The sequence below is a fragment of the Condylostylus longicornis genome, unplaced genomic scaffold (genome assembly GCF_029603195.1).
Source record: "Condylostylus longicornis isolate FDR11 unplaced genomic scaffold, ASM2960319v2 ptg000104l, whole genome shotgun sequence".
Classification (NCBI taxonomy): Eukaryota; Metazoa; Arthropoda; class Insecta; order Diptera; family Dolichopodidae; genus Condylostylus; species Condylostylus longicornis.
The window spans coordinates 562,393-587,324 of record NW_026578072.1 but is presented as its reverse complement, the minus strand read 5'-3'; the positions used below and the strand labels follow the sequence as shown (position 1 = coordinate 587,324).

Here is a 24,932-nt window from a genome sequence, read left to right as displayed (position 1 = left end):
GGGCAGAACAACCATCATCAAAAGATACTCATCCATTTCTAATTCTCTATTATAGCCTATTTGAAAGCTTCTAGCATACATTAATATTATTTGTTGAAAGTACTGTTTCATTTTAATCTTAGAAATGGTAGAAATCATATTAGAATTGTAAAAAATTATGGCGGATACTGTAAAATAAATAAAGAAATACGAAACATTATGTATAAGCTCGTAATTGGCATCGATTTAAACTTAGTAAAGTACCAATTTTAAAATGGTTTGAATTTTAAATACGATAAAAATAAAAATTAACATCAGAACTTTTTCATTTTACTGTTGTAAACTCAAATATGACTTAGTAATTTCAAAAAATTTTCGATTTTAATAACCTAAATCTTAAATTAAAATGCATTTCCTCTCTTATTTAGTTTTCTTGTTTAAAATTACAGTGTAAAAGTTACTACCCATTTGTCCATAAGAGCATAACGCAGATATTAATTTATAATATAGATAAGAAAATGTATACATAGAAAAAAAACACAAATATTATGAAAAAAAAACGTGTAAAAAAGCAGGTCCTTGAAGAGTATAGAATGATAAAAAATATTTTGCTTTCATTTCTTGTCTAAAATCCATTTTAGAGTAACAGAAAAAAAGAAGGTCTTTTTGTTTGTTATATTCGAATTTTTTAGTGTATATAAGGACATCATCAGGATAACAGAAATGATTTCTGTCCTGAGTGTTTTTTACCGACCGTATTGTGTATACAATAGGTAGGTTATGTGATGGCAACAAATTTTGCATATCGAGTTTTCGGTGGGAATGCACTTCTCCATAGTAGGGAAGTGTAAATAAGCTATTTTTAGCAACCTGTCGGTCTGTCGGTCTGTCGGTCTGTCGGTCTGTCGGTCTGTCCGTCTGTCTGTCTGTCGGTCTGTCGGTCTGTCCGTCTGTCGGTCTGTCGGTTTGTCGGTCTGTCGGTCTGTGTGTGCACGCGTGTATCTCAAGTTCTACTGAACCGATTTTTATGAAATTTTATATGTAAGTTTATTTCCACCATGGCACGGATCGATCAACTTTTGGGATATATCAGGCCTCGGGAACTGCACTTTTTAGCGGGCCTGTTTTACATTTTTGATCATTTTAAAAAAACTATTCAACCGATTTGCTTGAAATTTCATATATAAGCTTCGCTAGACCGGCCGCAAAACCTCCTAACTTTTGAAAGAAATCAGGTGTCAGCAACTGGACGTTTACTACGGGCCAAATATAGATTTTTGCGTATATAAAGAGAAATAATCGACCGATTTCATTGAAATTTAATATATAGGTTTTTCGTATTAAAACAATGAACATATAAATTTTTTAGAAAGATCAGAGAATTTCTTGAAATTTGATATTTGAGTTCTGGTTGTTACCGAAACTAACTGACGAGCATTTCAGGGAATTCGGGTGGCACAAAGCGAAACTCTACTAAGAGGCAAATTTACATTTTTCTAGGTATGTTAACTATAAGCTTATTAATGTCCTAAAAATTGGAAAGAGGTAGTTAACAGGCATTTTTATAATATTCTGTAACACTTTCATTTAACTAGACAATACACAATGCGGTCGGTTATGTGCTGACCACATCAGATTTTTTTTTCTTTCTTTTCTTTTTTTGTATGCAAACATTTTCTCAGTTGTTTTTCTGCTTTTCATTTTTGATATTTACTTATTTTTTTTTCTATGTATAGTGAAATTAAATATCATTTCCATCATCGTGTAGCCTAACGAACGAAGCAAACATTTTTATTTAATTACAAGTTCCCTAAAGGTCCATATTTACAACAATATTTTTTATCTCATTTATACTAATTGTGGCAGCATTTTCTCTCTCTGTCTCTCTCTCATTTTGTCATTTTGTTTATCCCTACGTTGTTATTCAATCTTCTATTTTGAAAATATTTTAGAAAATCTTTTAGAATAAAAGTTTAATTTTTCTTTTTGGATTTTTTTCTGTGTTTGTGTGTGTTTTTTTTTAAACTGCTTGTTTATTTGTTGTTTTTTTTTACAGGACATTCTCAGGATATAATAATGTAATTTTCGAGCGTAAACAAGTGCCACCGTTATATTTTCATATTATTTATTTTTACAGTTGTTGTTGTTTGTTTTTTGTTATATTTTTAAGTTTTGTTGTTATTCTGCTTATTTTCCTACACAATGTAACAACGTTCATAATAAATTTTTTGGTGCAACAAATATACGTATATGTTTAAAAGGATTTTAGTAAAGAATTTTAAAGGATTTTAGTTAAAAGGATTCTATATATACATAAATATTTTTTTTTTTTGGGAGAAAATTGAATTTTTTTTTTTTGTATTTTTATATTAACATTTTTCTCTTATTAAATTGTTTTTCTTGTGTTTAGTTTACTGTGACGATCGTTGTTGTTGTTTTCGTTACTGTTGTTGTTGTTATTGTTATGATGTTGGCTACTAACTAATTTATACATGTTACATGCATTCATTTAATACATGTAGTATACTTATATAGTATGTGCTCTATAAATATGAGAATCTGTTGTTAAATAAATTGTTTTGTTTTTTTTTCAGCAATTTGCTTTTCTCTTTTCTTTTTTTGTTAAATATAGACTAAACTCGTTATAGCGGTTATATTTAAGTCCTTTAAAAATAATTTTTCATTTTTACATAAACATTTTTTTTTTGTTTTGTTGTGTGTTTTCGTTTTTTTTTCGTTTGCAGAAAAAGGAACAAGAAAATGGAGTGAATAATATTAATAAAGATTATAATGAAAAAGGAGTAAATTTTATTTTATGTTTTTTTCTCCTTTCTTATTGTTTTTATTCATTATTGTTTACTCTTAAAGTAAAATTTTTTTCATACCACAAAATGAGAGTGGGACCAGTATTAAAAAAATTTTTTTTTTTTTGTTTTTAATGCAATTTTTGTTTTGCTATATGCATTCAGCGACACTATAAAGTGCTTACAGGTTATGAGAATAATTTGTTATTTCTTCTCTACATAAATATCTATAGATTAAATTGGGAGAAAAGAAAACATTAATAATGCTATGGACGTAATTAGTGCTAGATTAGCTTTGATATTAAAAACAAATTTTATTTTGAAATTAAATTATTATCGAAGAAAAAAAAAATTTTTAATGTTTTAAAATTAAAATAACCTACAATATCAAATAAAAAAGAATATTATTATAAGGTTTTGTAAATGAAAGAAAATTAAAATTATAAATTAATATAAGATTTGAAGATTTCTACACCATTTGATTTGGAATTGTGACGATTAGGATTTGAAAGCATTAATTAGATAGATTATATAGATTTCATGGTAAGGAATTAATACATCGATTGTGAATAAATATTCACAGAACAGAAAGCAGAAATCACATTCCTTGAACACTTTCGAAACCAGTTGCTTACGAGTATTAATCCTGTATATTGTCACAAAATATTGATTCTGTTCGAAAATATCAGATGTAAGGAGTTTTTAAAAGCATTTAGTTAGAAAACTTTAAGTTTTCCTTGAAATTAGTTTCATACTCTCATTAAAAGTTTTTGTTTCAGAGAAAATTGTGATAGCTCTTTAAAATAAATTTAAGACCATATAGATATGTGTGTGAATATGATTAAGTTTATAAATTTTATTTCTCTTCAAGAATCGATTTTACTGAAATTTGTTGAATAATTTGTGTAATGTTTTAATATTTTGTTTTTCAAAAATTAGTCCTCCTGTAAATATTATTTTAAAAAATATTAAATTTACACAATTCTGAAATTTTTTTTACTAAGAATTATTAAAATAATATTATTTTATTTACTATTCATTAGGTAAGTTTGCTCTCTTTACTTTTATTGCTAATCCTATTTTAACCTTTACGGAAAAACATAGTAGTCATTTACATAGTACAGCCATTTTTATGACATTAATAAATAGAATTTTTCATACTAATTAGTTTTCGTTATTTTTAAGCTTTAAGTTTATTTATTTTTTATTATTACGCAAATACATATGTATGTATGTATGTAAAAATGGACAATTTTTTTAACAATAAGTAAATCAATATTTGCGTAAGGAAAACAGAAATATGACTAGAAATCAACATTTTGAATAAACATAAGTACATACAATGTACTTCATAAAAATTTGGTTCTTTAGAAAAGTGTAAAAAAAATGGAGAAAATTGATGACCTAAATCCTTGTAATACATAAGTATTACAAAAAATTTTATTCAAAATTCGAGTAAATAAACTGAGAATAAAAAAAATTGTTAAGGTTAATTTTTGATAAATGTTAGAATCTTATGGTATGTAGTTGTAATCAAATTTCATGAATACACCGAAGAATGTTGATATTATGTTTTTTAAATAAGATGAAAATTAGATTCGAGAAATCATATGCAGATATTTTTAGAGTTTAGAACTTAGTGTATATAATTTCAAAAAGAAAAATTTTTAAAAAACTCTCAACAATATAAGAAATTGAATTTGGTCAAGATTGCATGATATGCAAACTCTTGTCTTTATGGTGTTATGCAAACTCGATTTCTATGAATACTCAATTTCTAAAACTCTTACTAATTAAATGAAATTGACATGGTTCTAATTCTAAAATCCTATGAGTGTTAGTAGCAATGTTTCTCTAACGGTATTAAATTTTCTATAATCATAAGATTAAAATTGTACATCATTACTTTAGAACAGTTATGTATGTGGCTATTAACGAGTTTCTTTAAAATTCTAAATTTTCATTCCAGTGGAACTTTTTTACAAAATTTCTATTTGCCTTTTTTTCAAGTAATTTTCTTACACGTACTTTAAATTTTCTTTCTCTTATTTTACAATAAATTTTTCTTTCACTCAACTTTTTCTACTCGATATTGTTTTAACACATGTTGGTTTTTTGATTTCTCATTTTCGCTTTCTTTAAACTTTTTTTCTTGTTTACTTTGGTGTTTTTTTATGTGCTCCATTGTGTAATTTTTTTGTTTTGATTTTTTATTTGTGTTTGTTCTTTTTTTCTCTCGTACTAATTTGTTTTCTTTTCATGTTTTTTTTTGTGTTACCTGTATTTTGTTGCACATTGTGTTTTTATTTGTATTTGTTTTACATTATTTTTGTTCCTTCTATTATATTTTGCGCTTTTTGTTTGTTGGTGTATTAAAAGGCTTTTGTGCATTTTTGGTTTTGTTTTGTTTAATTTTGTTTACTATTTGTATTCTTTATTGCTGTTTTTTGTTTTCATTTTGGTGTTCTTTTGTTTATGTCACATTTTCTTTTTGTTTTTTTCATTTCACTGCTTTTTCTTTATATTTTCTTGGTGTTTGATTTCATTTTCGATTATTACGTCTTTTTTTTGTTTTGGGTGTATTTTTCTTTGAGTAAAAAAATTGGTTGCTTTTCGAGAGAGTTCTAGGTTTTTTTATTTGTTTTTAGGTTTTAAACAAAAGTATTGAAAAAAATTTTTAAACAAATTGTGAATGGAGCTGTGTAGTATATTGTTAATAAAGTATTCGGAATCCATTATATAAGAATTTAGAATTTTTGTTGAAATATTTGAAGAGGAGAACTAACATACCTTTCCTTGGTTTGCAGTCCCCCTGCGAAATCGGACAACATACTGTTCGCTGCGAGCTAATAATGTAATGAAAGAGGAGGCGACCGTAGCGCTCTTGAACTCTTGAGACTCTGGGAAAATACGATCAAAGGCGGTTTAAGAAGGTTGTATGGTTGGGTGAGAATCGGTTGTGAATTCTTCCCGGGAGCTTTGTCGGAGCACTGCTGGCTTTAACACCTCAGTAAGTTGGGTCTTTAAATTAAAGGCATATGCAGATAATTTGAAAAATTATCATTATCCAGCAACAAACCAGCCAATCTAGATTTATCACCAATTAAAACGTAAAATATTGAGTTTTGACTATATTCTTTTGTACAAGTATGAGCTATATAAGTGTTTTAAATCAAGTAAACATACACAAATACAAAAGAAATTAGTCGGAACGTCAAAGAACTTGAAAATAATTAATTTTCTTTATTTTTCACATACACATATATGCACCAATGCTTTATTGAAATTTTTTTTCCCGTTTTCGAAAGAAACTAAAAACAAATTGAAAAAACAATTAGAGACATTGAAAAAAACGAAAAAGAAAAAAAGAAAAACGGAGAAAAAAAAAAGAGTTATCAATAGCAACAAATGAAAGTAAGCTTGTCACATATTTTTTTGAAAGGACTCCTAAATAAAATCGTAACAAATTTTGATATTGAAATAAGGACATTTCATTTTCACGGAATTTAATTGGAATTTTCAATTTGAGTAAAAGAGAAAGATTTAGAGAAAAATAAAAATTAAATCAAAAGAAGTGGGAAGAAACAATAAATCATTACTTTTGAATTAGAATAATTTATTGGATTTGATTGATTGACTGATTGATTAATTGATTGAAATCTTTAGATATTCGTTCGATAAATTTATTATTCAAAACTAAAGTAAAACGAATAGAAAAAAAAATTGTTTTATTTTCTTGTTTATTCTGAAATTTTTGTCTTTTATTGGCTGACAACTTTTATAAATGAAATTTTGTTTGAAAGGTCACTTGTATTCTAATTTGTTTATAAAAATAAGAAATATTATTTGTTCACATACAATGATTACGATATTAGAAGTCATTAGAAAAATCATAGGAGTTAATGATTTCACTTGACTCCTAAATAAAGTGATAGAATATTGATTTTTATTTTGAATTTTCTACATTAAATTTAGAATTTATTATGAAAAATTGAAATAAAGCGGTTATTTAAATTTAAAGAGATAAAAATATATTTAAAGGTTATTTGTGTTATAGAAAAGGAAGAATCCTTAGCACATACGAGTATTTTGTATTCAGTTTTGATTTATGTTATTAGAAACGGTTTTTACTTGTTTTTATTCCGTCAGCCATTGACATTTTATAAATTGTTACATTGACATTTATTTTTGCCATCAAAATCCAATAATGTTTACATGTCAACATTTTAACAATTTAAGGTTTTTTGGCGAATATAATTAGATTCATTTGATTATAAAATTTCAGTTATTAAAATATTAAAAATTTAAGGGATATTCAATTTTATCGAACATAATTTTTATGGAAATGATTTTTTTATTAGTAAATTAAGTGTGAATTTTAGAATAATTAGCAGTCTGAATTAGCAGCCAGAATAATCTATAAATAGTATGAAATTTCTACTATGTGTTTTCTTTGAATATTTTTCGTTAATAAGTTCCCTTTATTCTAATTTTATAATTTAATTATTTTTATAATTTAATTAATATATGGCTATAGTTTTATTACATTATATACTATTATAATATTTACTCAAATTATAATGTGCAAACATACGAGTAAAATTATACAATTTTTCAATTCGTTTGTGAAGATTATGATTCAATTATTACAAAATTTGTTAAGTAAATTTTAATTAAAAATATTCATTTATAGTTCTACTTCACAGGTTTAATCCGATTTAACATTCCTGTGTTTTCTTAATTTTAAAAGTTATATAAAAATTTTTAACATTTAGTTTTCCCAAAAATCATCTACCAATAATACTCGTATTTAGAAAGAAAGAATATTTTGCTAAATTCTTTCACGTTCAAGTGTTTTTCAAAATAAAATTTAATTATGCATAAACTATAATAAAATATCGATGGTAAAAACTAATGGCTAGATAAAATTTCTCACAAAATTCTATACCACTTCAAATTCTAATTGAACTAACATAATGTTCATTAAGTATGCGTATATATAGAATATCCTAAATTAGACATTGAGCATCATTTTAACAAAATTTCTGTTATATATAGATATTTCTTTTTTGTTTTTGAATGTAAAATTGAAAAATTAAGCGACAATTTATGATAATGGTTTTCATTAAACAATAATATTATTTTTCATCTAAAATAATGAAAATCTTTAATATTTCCCGAAATGATAATAGTGAGTAATAATAATAATAATATTATTGATATAATATAATGACAGTAATAATGTAGAGATAATTCTACAAGTATACTTGAAAAATAATATTCGATAAACCGCTTTATTTATTATTATTGCAAAAATTTTTAATGATTTAGAGTCCTCCTCTTAAATTCACTATATATTGTTATACAAACAAACATAATTATATACACAGAGAGAGAGAGAGAAATAATATGCTGGACATATATTAATATGATAGCACTACACTTTAATTGTTTTGTTTAATTTTTATTACATATATATACAGAGCTATATCCAGTTATAATTTTGAATTATAAAGGACATAATGAAATAGCATAAAATTCAATATAGTTGTTTGGAATTTTGAAAAACATTTTTAAATGTATAAGTACGATATTCAGATATTCATAATTATATATTTATCGTATTCAAATAATGGTCGCATATAGTTTTTAATAGATAGTCTCCCATATAAATGTTGCATAAGTTTAGGCTTAACACTCGTATTTTGTATGTTCTGAAAAAAGGATGTATGTAAATTTTTTTGTATTGGTATTATATTTTTAGATTTATATACTATAGCTAAATGTTCATACGTATATTTATAATAATTCAATAATTTTTGGAAAATTTTCTATTATGCAAATAACTAATATTGCAAATAATAAACTGATTGAAATTCAGTTTGGTCTAATTTTTAAATGGATTAATAGAATGACTGCGGTAAAAATAATAAAAAAATAGAAAAATAAAAAAATATGTAAATTTTCAATTCATTATTTTATCATATACGTATATAGGTGGAATAAGGATTATGTATATGTATGAATATATTTTGATTGTAATATTGAATTTTTGGTTGAAATAATTAAGATTTTAGGATTATTTTTATTTTTCTTTGTATGTGTAAGAGTATTCAATTTGTAATACGAATATTAATTGTAAATAAATTTAAATATATTTATGTTTATAAATTTATTGGTATAACGGGTAAATATTCAAATAGAGATGTTTAACCACATATTTATAGAAATTCGATGAAATACTTATAGGTACCCAAATTGAAGGATGAAATTTTATTTAATTTAATTGAAAATTTTTAAACCAATACCATTAAAGGTATGTTGTTTTTAAATGAATTTATCTTCATTAATTAATTGACATTAAATTTAAGTTATTCTCTAGTAAAAATTTTGGCAAAAAAAAAAATTTAAAAGCCATTTTTTTTGAAAATTTGTATAATTTGTATTAGATAAGAATAGAAACTTTAAAGCCAAATTAAGCCATATTCCAAATTTGATGTAATTTCTCGCAATGTGATTTAATATCACACTACTTTTGAAAATTTTCAAAGATTTTCAATACATACGTCATTTCAACTTTTAACCTCCGCATATTTATAAAATACTGTCTAAATTGAATATTATAAAAAAAAATTTTGAATCGAATTTGTCTTATACCTTCATATATGAGTCGTTAGTATGTTGCGAGAAATTTTTGAGTGAATTATGATTCTAAACACATTAATTCCGTGATACAAGATTTAACAATATAAAAATTGATTATGACTTCCATTCGAACTTTTGATTTTATATTACATAATAAGGTGAAATGCATAACATTTCTTCTGAAGTTGAAATCATAGAGATAGTGGGCATAGATAACCGCAAAAACAAATAAACAAAACAAAAATGACACAGCGAATAAAATGTTTCTATATTTAACGATATCGGTATTGATAACCGCATTTTATATTTATTAACCCGGGATATTCATACTGGGATTCTAGTAGACCTCAACAGAATTTAATTTATTGATTTCTTTTTCAAAGTTAGTGTACATAATTCAAGAAGTATATTTAAATTTTCTTTTTTATTATTTGTCTACGATAAGAAGTTGATCGGCAAGTATCTTTTCCGTGAAAATAACCAAAATATAGCCTTAAAATTAAAAACTAAAAAATAGCTTGAGAGACCTCAGTGTGTGTAATGTGTAATTGGAAACTAATAAAGAAATTTAAAAATTTTTTAGTCTTAAATTTGTTTTTTGTCCCAGGAAAAGCGATAAGAAAACTTCCAATTCGCGAAATTTGTGCTTTTCGGCTAATTGTAATTTACACAGAGCACCTTTTTGTTCTGAAAAATTATGAATTTAATAATTGGTTTTTGAATAAGAAATGTGATTGATATTGTAGGTTGGAAGTAATTTTTTTTAAAAAATAAAATTAGCACGAAATTTTTATTAAATATTTTTACGATATTACACATTGGTAGACCCCAGTGTAAATAAATTGTTTCAAGAAAATAAGTGTGAGTGTAGTAAATATAGTTCCAGAAAATTTAGCACATTATCTCATTCAATTTTAATATTGACTTGAAAGCTTACAAAATTATTTTTATTATTGTTTTATTGAATGAACACAAAATTTTATTGAATTAAATAGCTTTAAAAAGTTAAAAAAAAGTTTAAATACCAATTATAATTGAATATCATGTTTTAGAATTTAATTTTATTTTTGAATAATAAATTGTTTTTTTTTATTTAAAACATATAGAAAGAAACAACAAATACTTATTTGAATAAAATTTAATTTTAAATAAATTAATAATAATTTACAAAGAAAAAAAATATTGAGATCACAATTGGTCGTAAATTTGACTTGCCCGTAATTTTTTAATCAAAGGCTAAAAAAAAATTTAATTAAAAATTTACCTAAACTAGTATAATGTTTCTGATACTACAATTTAATTATAATATAAACCAATGCCTATAACTGTAAAGGAATTAATAAAAATTTTTTACTAATTAATTTCATTCAATTTATTTGTTTGTTAAAGAGATTAAATTTGGATTAATTTAAATATATAAACATATTTAATGAAAAAACATATTTAATGCAATTAGAAAAATTGTAATCACTACAAAAAAAAAAGTTTTTTATATAATTTAATCACAATATTAATTTTTTCTATGAATCCTTTTTTTGTATTCATTAAAATTAGATCAATTCTTTGGAATTTTATTCATAATTCTTAGTAAAAGATTTCCCTATTGCATGAATGCACGCATGTATGTATAATTTTTAAAAGTTTAACTGTATATATACTTATATATAAATAACTTTAATTCGACTCATAACAGTGGTCTGCTATATTGATTAAAATATGACGATAATAAAACGGCACGATATTTTTAAAAATTTAAGTTCCTTTTCCTGAATAAAAAGACCAAAATTGAATTTGATGAGGATAAATAAATTTTTGTCTATTTCTTAAATGAACATAGTTATATTTAAAAATTTTTAGCGTCGACTTGTCACTAGATTCAGTATTTAAATCCAGTAATTTGAATTTTTAGTTTTTAAGAATAGCATCACAAACACAATCAAATAAAGAAATGAATGAATTTCAATGACACTTTTTTTACTTTCTTAACTTTCTTATGATCCTTACTTGTGTTAAATACAAAATAATTTCATTTATTTTTTTCGTAACAAAATGAATTTTGAATATAAAATATTTAAATTTTAAAAAAAATTGCATACTTTGGGGCGCATTTTCCCAAATGTTTTCTACCTACAACTTAATATAGCGGAAATCGACATTATTTTTCTTCTTTAAATATTTTTAATTAGTTAAACCTTGAAAGTATACAATTTCCATAATATTATGACTACGCCAACTTTTTTTAAGTTTACTTAGTTTTATATAGTTACGGTATAAAACAAAAGTAACTTGAGGTTTAATGTGTAATTTTGTATAACAATTTTCATTAAACTAAAAAAGAAGTTCGTTTATTCCTAAAAAAAAAAACAAAAACAAGTATAAAATCATGTTTTCATAATTATTACAAAGTCCAATTATTTTTTATAGGTACGTGTATTTTGTTTGCGTGTTGAATTTTCTTTTTACATTAATTACTTAATTGGAATCGCACTGATAGAAAGGATAATTGAAAATGGTGAACTATAGAAGGAAAAAATCAATGTCAAAATAACTAGAGTAAGTAGAAGAAACGAAATAAAATACGATTTTCTCTTTATATGAATTAAACCCATAATTTGATTTTGTGAGGGAAATAATTTTTCTATCATCTATTTTTGAAATAATAGGTCGCATTTATAGAAATTCTCCAGGAATTTATTGATTTTAAAAGATTATTACTTGGTTTTTTTACTTGTAACTTATTGTTAACATATGTAGTTAACAAATGTAATTCTATATGAAAAACAAGCTAGATTTGAAATATTATATCTTAAAGTACTGTATAAAAAAATTTTAATACATACGGTTTGAGGAATAATAAAAGATTACTGAAAATTTGAGTTAAAATTTTAATTGTTCAATGTAGAAATTTTGATAATTTTTTATAAATTTCTTATTGAAATGTTAAACTAATTGGAAAACTAAATAGTTTTAACGTAACACTAATATGCTTGTTCTGAATGGATTGCTCATTGAATAGATTTCGATTTTTATTTTACCGATTGCTCAAATTCACTTTTTGTTCTACTTGTTCAATAACAACTATTGTTTTGCTAATTTTTAAATTTTATAGCGGCTATCCAGTTCAAGTTTTTCTTCTGCAACGTGGTTCATTTCTTCAGTAAAATTTGAACAGTGAAAAATAAAATAATTATTACTTATATAGAGACATTATAATGTGGCAACACTAAATTAGGTGTTATTGAAATACTAAAATAGTAATTAATTTTTAATTCATCCCTAATTTTATATTTACGTCAACAATTAAATTTAATGAAAAATAATAAGCTGATTCAGCGTTATACAGAATTAAATATTTTATTAAAAATAACTTTTTGTGTGTTCTTATTACGATAAAATTCGATGTAATGAGATATCGGATAGCTATAGGCTAAAGAGTTGTTTAAAATGCAGGAAATTGTGGAACACTACAGTGATTTTATTCATAACGCTACAGTGAGCACAATTTAGTTATTACAGTGAGTAACATTATTCTATTTGGAATTTTTTTTACATAACCTCTAATAATACTAAGTAGACCAAAAAGTTTTCCGACACCAAAAAAGTTTATAAAAAGTTTGTGCCCCTATACCATTATTATTACAATCAAATGTGCTTTATCGTTTCTCTCTTTTTAAAGTAGTAGAGAATTTAATTATATATGAGATTTGAGTATTTTATATTGTTCTCTTATTGCAGTCTATAATAACAAAAAGTACAAATAATATTTGTATATGAGTTTAGGTGAACAAAAAATTCAATGAAGAAAAAAGATTTTATGATAATTATGAAAAGAAAAAAGGGAATTTTTATTTTTAAAACAATTTTTAAAGCTTTACAATTAATGTAGGTAATTATAAAATTCGAACAACTTTGAGTAACAACTGAACTATGTTTTTAGCTATTTTTTAATTAATTTGAAAAAAAAATCATATTATTCACTTTAACTCAAACAATTGTAGTAGAAAACTTTACAACTGACCTTAAATTAGGTCACATCAGATTTTGTTATCATTAAGTGTGTCAAATTGTCTCTAATATAATTGTGCCTAATGTGAATACAATGTTTGCTTAAATTTTGAGTTTTTGCTGGAATTGTGTCAACTATTGAGTTGTAAAGCCGAAATTATATAAAAAACTTTTAAAATGGAGTTGTGATTCAATATAGTTAATTAAAAAAGAAGTTATATACGATATAAAATTATTTTGTTACAATAGCAATTTAATACGGATAATTTCGTTGATCTACTTCATTAGATCAGGGTTATTTAGTAGATATAAAACGAATTAACGTGCAACAATACAGAAATTTTATTTTTTATCAAAAATTATTTTTACAATCTATTTAAAATTACCACTTAATTAGAGTTTGACGAATGTGAACATAAACAATTTTTTGTGACAACGCCAAATTCATAATATAGCGAATATTTTACCAAGTGCACTCAGGATGTTTTTCAATTCTAAAAAAATATTTTAATGTTTTTACGACATTGATATTGTGATTTGTCAATTAAAAATATCATTTTATATTTTTTTTCGTACCCTTTAAAGAACGAGGTATCACATATTCTCAAACCTTTATCTAATCCTGCCAATCTATTCATTTCATCATCCGAAAGTTTAAAATCATAAATATCTAAATTTTGTTGTAATCTTCCTGGATTTGTACTCTTCGGAATTGGACAGATACCTCGTTGCAATATCCAACGTAATAAAACTTGTGCTCCTGTTTTATTATGATTTTTTGCGATTTCAACAACTGTTGGATCTTCAAATAGGATTATGTCTTCTTTTCTATTAAAAAACATCTTTGAATGTTAAATTAAAATTAATAAAAAAAACTTACAGAGTTCCCGCTGCCAATCTTCGTTTTACCATATCCCTATTACCTAATGGAGAATAAGCAGTAATAAGAATGTTATTTGCTTTACAAAAGTCTACAAGATCATTTTGCTGAAAATATACTTGAAGTTCGATCTGTAAAATATAAACTTTTATGATATGATAAAGAACTATAATTTTATATTCTCACCTGTAGGTTTGATGGTTTTATCTTTGAATTGTCTAATAATCTTTGAATTTGTTTTTGATTAAAATTAGAAACTCCAATATTTTTTGTTAAACCCATTTCTATCATATCTTCCATTTTTTTCCAAATTTTTACATGATCAGTTGTTGGATCAATAATTAAATTACCATTGGAATCACGATCGTATGTCAATGAAGAACCAGCACCACTTGCTGGTTGTGGTACAGCAACTGGGGCATGAATAAGATACATATCTACATATGTTAATTGAAGATCTTCTAAAGATTTTTTTAAAGTTTTTTCAACATCACCTGGACGATTTGCTAAATTTTTTGTTTTCATAAATACTAATTTTAAGTTTAATATTGTAAAAATAAAATATTTCTACCATGAATTGGTAATTTTGTTGTAATAAACAAATCTTCTCTTTTCACTTGATTTGTGTCGATCCATCTGCGAAGTGCTTTGCCAATAGCTTTTTCATTAAGGTAAACTGGTGCTGTATCAATATGACGGTATCCAGCTTTTAATGCTGCATCTAAAGCTGTTTCAATTTCATGATCAGGTGCCTAAAATTTTTTTTATAAAAGTGATTAATAATATTTTAAAAATGTCAGTAAGAATAGCAAAGTTTTATTACCATAAATGTTCCAATTCCAATACTCGGCATTTCTAAACCATTATTTAAAGTAAAAAAGCGTTCAGAAGTCATCTTTATTCAAATATTCCAACAAAACAGAAATTTTAAGATATAAATTGAATAATGTTGTTTTTCCTTTAATAATCAGCAAAAGACTGAATTAATTTTCATGAATTATTTTTACTATGTATTTGGAAATTAAGCATGAGGTTGTAAAAATTTTCATTTTATCTTCAATAGTGTTCAAATCAAAATAACACGCGTACAAATTATCATTATACTGTAATTTCTGATTAGATATGAATGTATGATTATCTCATTTAGCAAAACATATTTTTATATTTCAGTATTGGTTTACATATTATGTGTACGCGTATGTGGTCAAGAATCTGTTTATTTAGTTTGTTATTTAATAATATCGTTGATTGAGAGTATTAGATATGTTTACTTGATAATAATAAATTATGTATTGCTCTTTTTTATGACAGTATAAATGCTGTAGGAAGCAAAATACGGAACAAATAACAAAACACACATGTTATAATTAAGAGACTTGAATGAAAATATTTTGTTATCGTTGAATAATGTATATGTACACGTATTGTATAAATAATTATGACGTATGCCATAATGATATTATGTAGATAATGGATAAAATAAATATTTTGCTATAAAAGTTTTAAAAGCTCTTCTCTTGAATAAATTTCTATCGCTCTAATAAATCTTAAATTAATAAGATCTCGTTGTGAATGTAATACGAGAAAATTATACAAAATATATGAACATTTCATTTTATTACTCATACAAGTTTGAAACAAAGTAATGCTATAAGTTCTAATAAATAAACAATACACTGTTATACTAAATTATACTTGTATATAACTATACTAAATTTATTAAATGAATGATTTTTTTTTACGTTATTTCGAGTATTTGTCATACAATTTCAAAGGGAATTTAATAGGTAATTAAATTATATTTCAAGATTTTTTCAAAATTCGTATAGGCAAATAATGTAATGGACCGACTATGCCCATTAAAAAAAATAAATAAAACCGTATAACTGCTGGAACAATAATTAGTTACCGTATAACTTCATAAACAATTCCATAATGAATCTCAGAAACTGTTAACAAAGGAACAATATTTAAAATTTAGTTATTATATTTAAAAATTAGAGCTGAGAATAAAACGATAAAATCATAAAGTTATAACAAAACAATTAGAATTTTTACAATTTTTTTTTTTAATAAATTTAGTTAGGTTTTCTCATGTGAACCATTAGAATAGTTTACAAATAAAAAATTTGAATCACTGAGGAAAATTTTTTCCCAGAAATTTTTATAATAAAATTGTTCGTTTCAGTGTAAAAAATAAAAAAATTAATTTTAAAAATTGAAAATATTTTAAAATTTTTATATAAAAAAATTTTCAATTTCCAAAAAAATTGTAATTTTCAATTTATGCATTGTTAATTTGATTAGATTTGTTTGCATATTTTTGTAATCACTGAGGTGAAAAATATGAAAAAGTCTTAAAAATTTAAATATTAAATAATAATGAAGAACTTTAAATATTTTCTCAATAGAAAAAAAAAAAAATTGATTTTTCTTTGTTGTGAGAAAAACATTTCAATTTTAAGAGAAAATTTTTTTCATTTTTATTCTTGTTGGTTTTCCTAATTAAATTTAAAATTTTTTTTTGTAAGGAAAGCAAAAAAATTAAAAAATTATGGTAAAAATTTAATTTTTTTTTTTTTTGTATATCGGAAAGGCTATAACAAAAAACAAATAAGGAAAGTATAATTAAAAATTCATTTTGCATATTTATGTAAAAAATACACATAAAAAAACAAAAAGAGATAAATAAAAAAAATTTTTTTTTAATATTCTTTTTAAATTTAAAAATGGTTTTAATAAAGAACAGAACAAAATGAAAGTTGAAAGTTGAAACTAACATCTTTTACAAAACTTTTTTTTTCCCCTGTTCTCTTCTCTTTATGTTCACTGAGGAAGAAAAAAAAAAATATTTTCGTTTATTTTTTTTTTGTCTTGTTGTTTTTTATTCATTAAATTAATTTAATATTAATTAACAGAGGGAAAAAAAGTGTGCAAGCACACATATTTACATACATACAGTAGCATTCTGTATGTTTGCGATAATATACGTGAAATTTCCCAAGATTATTAAGTTTCCTTTTATTTTTGCTCTCTTTTTAGTTATATCCTTTAAGCAATTTTCAGAAAACTTTGTGTTAAAATTCACACAATTAATGCACAGAAAATGAGAGAGAGAGAGTGAGTAAAAAAAAAAAAGATTACTTATTAACTACAATTGCTCCCTTTTTATTTTTGGTAGTTGCTGTTTTTTTTTGTTATGTGCCTTCTTCCATGAAATATTCGAATATTATTAAAAAGTTTTCGAAAGATCCTTAACACTTTTTTGTTCTTTTTTGTTTTCTTTCTTTTTTTTTTTTAATAATATCCTTTGAACATATTTTTTTTCCTCTTTATTTTCTCATCAATTCTGATAAAGAGAATGATAATAAAAAAAAAGAAAAATATAATAAAATAAAAATGCAAAAAAAAAAAGGAATTTAAAGATCGGAAAAAGGGTTTTGAAAAATTTACTGAAATGAAAAATCAAAAATTTTAATAAATTTTTATTGAAATTCTTTTTTTTTTTTGTTAAAAATTTAAAAAAATATTTAATAATAAAGAAAGGAAGAATGATCGGCTTGTTTTCGAATTTGATCAATTTCTTTATAATACTAAATTTTGTATTTAATTTTAAATTAGTATTAAACACGCTTAATCTAAAACGGAAATTTAAAACTGGTACTTGTAGATTGTAGATTCTAATGGAACCGACTGGGACAGGAGCATCCCCCCAAGCCACCGCAGCCATTTTTGACTTATTGTAGCCACCCCACTCTCCCGTCTATAATATCCCCGTCCCAATCACAAAGCCGGAGATATCCCTAAGGGAGTTGGACAATAGTTCCCGAACACTTAGGGACCCATGTCCAAGACAATTGCGGCGCCGAACAGCCAGTGCCGGACAGTCGCAGAGAATGTGCACGGCGGTCTCATCGCCACCCCCACAAAATCTGCACAGGGGGAAGCCCGACTTCCCCAGCCTATGCAGGTGGTATTTCACCGGGCAGTGCCCCGTGAAGAAATTCGCAATAGTGCGAACCCGGCTCCTGCTCATCCCCAGCAACTCCGCAGCGAATCCGCCGGAGCACGCCGGAACAAACACTTTCGCATGACGGCACCCTTTCGTGTCCCGCCAGTGACGACCGCATTCCGCCGCGAGTAGGCAGGCAAGCCTGGCCCCCACGGCGGAAGAAGGCAGACCACAGAAAGGCAGCGGCTGCACAAAGGCAGCCCCAGATCCCCTTCGCGCCAACTCATCGGCAACTTCGTTGCCCGCATGGCCAATATGGCCCGGCACCCAAATGAGCATCACTCTGTTTTCCGATGCCAATTCCATAAGTGCAGCAAGGCAGCTCCAGACCAGCTTGGATGTAACCTGAGCTGAACGGAGCGCCAGCAGTGCAGCCCTGCTGTCTGAGAACACATAGATGGTTCGGTTTCTATACCCCCTTTCCAAATTGATTCTCAGACAGATTTCTATTGCATGTATTTCGGCCTGGAACACTGTGCAATACGGGTCAAGGGTTGCATATACACGCGTGTCCGGGCGGACACCGTATACGCCCGAGCCCACACCCGACTCCGTTTTGGACCCGTCCGCATACCACACGCTCGAACCCGACCTAAGTACCGGACCACCCCGATCCCACGTCCATCGATCAGGAAACAGAACCCTTTACTTGTGGTCGAAGTTGTATCGCGGCAGACAGGTATCTGACATGGTTGTTCTTAGAATCGGATCGCTCTCAATGAAGTCTCTGTGAGTTCTGTGGGCCAACTTTAGCCCTGCCCCGTCCTCGCCAGAGAGAAGTCGGTAAGTCACCAGCCAAGCTTCCTTCAATATATGGAGGTGCAGTGGCGGCAATCCGATCATCACCTCCAATGCAGCGGTGGGAGCCGTCCGCATCGCCCCGGTTACTCCCAGGCAGGGCAGCCTCTGTAGCTTTTCCAGCTTGGCCCGCACACCCGCCTGCTGAGCCTTACGGCACCATACAATCGACGCATAGGTGACGATGGGCCTAGCAAGGGCCGTATATAGCCACAGTGCTATTCTGGGACTAATTCCCCAGATCCCCCCGATGAAGCTCCTACACGTCCACAAGGCCGCCGTAGCTCTCCCGATAACTCTATCGATATGGGTATTCCAAGAGAGACGATCATCCAGGGTTACCCCCAGATACTTCACCTCCCTCGAGTAACTAACTGGTACTTAATAATTCAAAAAATTCAGCGAACCAAGTTAATAATGGTCTGGTTAATACCAAATTTTGAATAACAAAAAAAAGGAGTTCGAAATCTATGAGAAACAATAGATTGTTCGAATTCATTCAAGCTTTATTTTATACAAATTACAAATAAAACTTGATTTATGTTATACTTTGGTGATCAGAAGACTATGTGGTAAAATGTTTAATTACCGCATTTTAAAATTCGTATAGTGTTACTAACGAAATGCGAGTTGTGTGGAGATCATCCGGGATGAGCAGAGAAACCAAATTAAGGCTATTCGAGACTTGAATTAATTGTATGGGGTTGAGACCTGGTACGCAAATTAGGCCAGCATTAATAGTGTTCAGATGGTCATAAAATAAGTGCTTCAGAAAGATGTAAGGAATATTCTGGCTAAGAAGAATATCGAATGTTGAGCTGAGGAAGCTTACATGTGAGGAGCCCGCCTTCCTAAAGATAAGAAGAAGGAAATGGTGCTGGTTGGAACAAACGTTAAGAAGACCACAGGCTGTGATATCGCATCAAGCATAATAAAGTTGAAAGGCCGAAAATGACTTGGCTTCGAACAATAAACAAACAATTCATAGAAAGCGGCAAGACCACAAGTTAAACATCTAGTCCACAACCGTGTCAGATGGGCAGGCTATGTGGAGGTCCCATGCTCTCGAAAGGAGTGAACGAAAAAAAAAAAAAATAATCAAAAAATGTGTTCGAAAAATTCAAGTGCTGAAAAATTTAATATTGTAAATTTAAGTTTATCGATACTATTACTAAATTTACACATACTATCAAGAGAGCTGCAATGAGTGTAATAAAATAATAATTATTTATATTTAACAGAAAGAAAAATTTACTTATAAAATACGATATATTAAGGTTAATTTTACTGAAAGAGGATTTCCTAAAAACATTTTCAATTATGTATTAAATTTTAGAGCAAAATTACAAAAATTACTTGTATTTGAACTAATATTTCAATGATATTGTGATTATTGTCGAAAAAATTCGAAATATCGGGAACAAATTTATTCATTTATTTAAGAATTGGCAGTTTTTGAATTCGATTTTATCTACCGCTATAAAATCGTACAGAAATTATTTTTAATTTAAAACAATTTGAGAAATAATGTTTGCATTAATATTTTTAACTACTAAATCAAATGTTATGTGTATTTCTAGAAATAATGAACGACTCTGAATAGATTTTATTGCATTTTAAATTTATTGCATTGCATTTGAAATTAAATGGTCCCTTATGCTTTTTCTCGAGATTAGTGTACATTGTTTATTTGAAATAAGGATTATAATAAGAACTGTGTTGAATAAAATCAAAAAATCTACGTTTTTATTGTTAAATTATTTAGAAATATAGTTATGTATATTAATATAAAAATTAAAATATTCAATCTTTAATCACAAAGTAATTAAGAAAAAAATATTTAAATTCCAAAAAATGAGAACAGAAAATTTAGGTTGCTTATTTTTATAAAGCCAAAACAAATTGCTTTTCTAATATCCTTTGAAATTTTATTTTGTTGTTTTTATTAACCAATTTACATTTTGTGTTATTTTTCCTCATTGTTTTTTTTTATTTCTCTAAAAAAAAAAATAAAAATTAATAAGCTTCTTTACCGTTAACAACTTATTTAATTAAATATTTTTTTTTATTTTATAATTTTTGTTTTTTTTTTTAAGTTTTTCATATTTTTACAAATGATTAAATTTTTAACAGCTAATAAAAGAAAAAAGAATATAGATAAAAAAAAAAACAAAAGTGAGAAGGAAACCAACAAAACGAGTTTTTTTTTTTTTAGTTTTTCCCTTAGCTACTCAACTCCCCAACACAACTTTAAAAATATTATGAAAATGAAATGAACGGGACAAAGTGAAAAAAAAAATACCAAAATAAAAAAAAACAAAAATAAATAAAAAACTCATACTGGAAACTTTTTATTTAACACAAAAAAGGCAATGTTTTTTTTTCCACATTTTCAGAAAAATAAAAATAAAATGAAGCAAAGAATAATAAAAAATAAAAAAAAAACAAATCCTTGAAGAAGAGATTCAATGTCCGAACCCTTTTATCTTTTTAACAAAAGGTACCAGAAGTCCGAGTCCGCTTTGGTTACAGAGAAAAAGCAAATAAGAAGAGCCGAAAAAAAAGAAATAAAATCCGTTTATTAAAGCCATTAAGTTTTAAGGGAAAACTTTTCATTTTTAGGATATTTTCCCACAACTTATTCTTTCTTTTTTTTTTGTTTCTTGTTTTCTTTTGGGTATGTATGTACATATTTTTCATTTTGTATTTTAATACTTTTCGTCCTTATTAGGTTTCTTCTTAAAATTTTTTATTTTTATTGTTGTTATTGCGGGCTATTTAAAATATAAAATATTTTTTATAAAGAAAACAATGTTGCAGTTACAATTCGAAAACGTAGAAATTGTTAGTATTCAGCGAGTCCTTAAAATTATGAGTTTTGTTATGGCAAGTCTCTCATAAATTGAATATTTTAAGCAATTTAGGATTTTTTATGAGAATGAAAATTATAGATTGACTTTGACGGAAAATTGACAAAAAGATTTACGATATTATTTTTAAATATGCTTTTACTACGTAATGTCGAATGTGTATGTACGTTAGACGGGATTTTATTAGCCATAGCAATTAATTGCTAGCTAAATTTCAAAAAATTCATTATGAAATTTCTTTGCTTTCTCACACTTTACGTTTTATTTAAGTTAACTTAAAATCAATCTTAAATTTCTATGCAAAAGCACCTTTATCTTTGCTTTGGAATAAAGTCATATTCATAATTTTTATGGAGGTATTCGGTTTTTTATAAAAAATTGTTCATTTTCTGCCATTTATTTCAACAATAAAGAGTTTCTTAAAGAGACGAAATTAAAGAGAAAATTTGAAAAAAAAAATAAAACACCAAGAAAAGAGCAATATAAAAGAGGGGTAAGAAAAATATAACAAATAGAAAATTCAAAATAATATGAAAAAAAAATCTAAGGAAAACTTTTCCATTTTAATTCTGAAAGTAAATGATGGTCAATCTGATTTGTTGCCAACTTGTCAAGAAAAATTTTTTTATTTTTGTTTTTCCTTTTTCTGGTTTTTTTCTGTTTTTTTTTTTTTGGTTGCGGAATATTTCTGATTTTAATTTCCTCCTACTGGAAAAATTTTGTCCTTATTCTTTATTATAAGTGGATTCAATTGATGTTGTGATCCTTTTCTATGCTTTTTTCATATTAAAAATAAGAATTGGACTAAAGTCGAAAAAAAAATTTTTTGTTTTTTTTGTTTTTTGTTGGTTTCAATTCTACAGTTTTGTTGTTACAGAGAAAAATAGGACACCACTTGTTTGATACTACTATAAATAAATAATTTTTGTTTTTCCTTCATTTCTTTCATTTTAAGGATGTGCAAGGACAATTGATACTGGAAATAAAAATTAACATCATTTCTTTTAAATCGTTATTATTTATTTAGTTAGTTTAGTTTGTTTTGTTTATGCCTGAAATTTATTATTTATTTCCTTTTCTTTTCTAATACTCTAGGTATACATAATATGTATATGCATATAATACATTAAAAAATATAGAGATCTCTTTTACTCCAATTGACGGAATATGTCTATTAAGAGAATTTTCAATGTAAATTAATGAATTATTTACCAAAAAAAAAAGAAGGAAACAAAGAAAATTTTTTTTGCCTTTGCATACAGAATGTGTGTGTGTGTATGTGCGTCTGTGTTAGTTTTTGTTTTAATACAAAAAAAAAACGAAAATAATCTTTGTTTACTTCATTTTAAATTATTGTTATATTATTAAGGTATATTCAAGGTATAATAATATAGAAACAGGAAGGATATTTAAATTAGGATTTCATTTTTTTTTGCTTCTATTTTTAATATTATTCCTTGTTTATTATTTTCATTTTTGTCTATTAAAAAAAAAATGGAATATGATTTCCTTTTTCGGTTTTATTCTTTATGTTTCTTGATAATATTCAAGTATATACATATGTATAAGGATTATAGAAAAGAAATTTTTGAAAAATTTAAGAATGAAATCGTAAAAAATATTTGAAATTGTTCTGTGAAATGAAAAAAAGAAAAAATTTATGTAAATATTAAATTAAACATTTGAAAATAACCAGGTGTTACTTTAGAAAAGATAAGGGATTGTAACTTTGTATGCTATAATTTCTTTTTTCTTTTACTTAAATATTTAAATTTATTGATTTTTTAAAAACAAACTTGTGCTTGTTATTATCTCATTCCTCTAGATTTAAAAATTATGTAAATGATATAATTTTAAGAATTGAATTTTTATTTTTAATTTTAAAAGTTGGTTCTGATAATTTTGCAAAACTTTAAAATACAGGTTATTTCGCATAAGGTGGCAAATCATTTTGGGGATGATTCTTTGATCAACTTCCAGCAAAAAATTGTATGGGCACGAGGGGCGTCGGAGATGTACTCGTTTTCGAGCTACAGCCTGTTAAATATATTATGCGAACACCATTTATAACGAAAGATGTGTTGCACGAAGTAAAATTAGAAAATTTGAGATTATATGGAGAAAACTTTTGCTTTTTAACTGAATATTGTTTACATGATTGCAGAAATTTTTTGTAAGTTAAAGAATTTTTATTGTTTCAATGTTACGATATAGTATTTATTTCTACATCTCAATATTATTTTGGTCAAAATTGTAAAAATTCTCATTTTCAGTTCGTAGTTCCCATGAACTTTCTCACTATTTTTTATTTGTATTTATTAAATTTTGTATTTGAAAAAGTCTTTGAGACTTAAAGCAATTAAATTTTTCTTTGAATCATAATTAAAAACTTTTACTAAATCTTAAAATAAATTTTATTTCTTATCAAAATTGTAATTGATTTTATTTATAATTTTTCTATGGAATTTTTTAAAATTATTGTTGTTTATATAAATATATAAATATAAATATTTATTCAATATACAAATAATAACTATATTAAATATTGAAATTCAATAAAATTACTTTTTAATTCTTTAAAGAAATTTATACAATTTAATCATTGTTAAACAGACGACCTTACTAGACTTTTCTCCGCTTTGGGTTTTATTGATTTACGCATAGCAATTTCGTAGGCGTCATATATCGAATGAATCAAAGATGATTTCTAAATTAAATGACTTATATTTTGAATGAATAGAAATTTGTTTTTGTTTTATATTAATAAAGGAAATTTGTTTACGTTTATATGTACGAGTAATATACATAGTAATATACGAGTAATAATATATGTAAAATACAGGAGATTTTCTGATATTAAACAAGAAAAAATTAAAATAAGAAAATCAGATTATTTGAAAATGAAAAATAATTATTAATTATAGAAAGATTCTTAAAAG

The 24,932-nt window shown here is 25.8% G+C and overlaps 1 protein-coding gene and 1 long non-coding RNA gene across 2 annotated transcripts in view; one reads left to right on the top strand and one right to left on the bottom strand.

Moving 5' to 3' along the window:
- LOC129614152 (uncharacterized) overlaps positions 1 to 24,043 on the top strand; it is a 55,714-nt gene extending 31,671 nt beyond the window's left edge. The window contains exon 3 of the long non-coding RNA XR_008697360.1: positions 23,917 to 24,043. This is a non-coding gene — a long non-coding RNA (uncharacterized LOC129614152). The remainder of the gene's footprint in view (positions 1 to 23,916) is intronic.
- LOC129614151 (aldose reductase-related protein 2-like) lies at positions 13,758 to 15,278 on the bottom strand. The gene is made up of 6 exons (XM_055528569.1): positions 15,137 to 15,278; positions 14,885 to 15,065; positions 14,500 to 14,819; positions 14,314 to 14,444; positions 14,010 to 14,261; positions 13,758 to 13,927 (listed from the first exon to the last, which is right to left on the bottom strand). Exons 1-6 carry the CDS (start codon positions 15,206 to 15,208, stop codon positions 13,897 to 13,899), a joined length of 987 nt encoding a protein of 328 aa, XP_055384544.1. The 5' UTR covers positions 15,209 to 15,278; the 3' UTR covers positions 13,758 to 13,896.
- Positions 24,044 to 24,932: the final 889 nt, after the last annotated feature.

Bases quoted from the DNA above. Each gene is read 5' to 3' on its own strand.
- LOC129614151 (XM_055528569.1), bottom strand. From the start codon at position 15,208: ATGACTTCTGAACGCTTTTTTACTTTAAATAATGGTTTAGAAATGCCG. The intron at 14,445-14,499 runs GTGAGAATATAA...TATATTTTACAG, and splicing joins TAAAACCATCAAACCTACAG to ATCGAACTTCAAGTATATTT. The intron at 13,928-14,009 runs GTACGAAAAAAA...ATATTTTTTTAG, and splicing joins GATACCTCGTTCTTTAAAGG to AATTGAAAAACATCCTGAGT.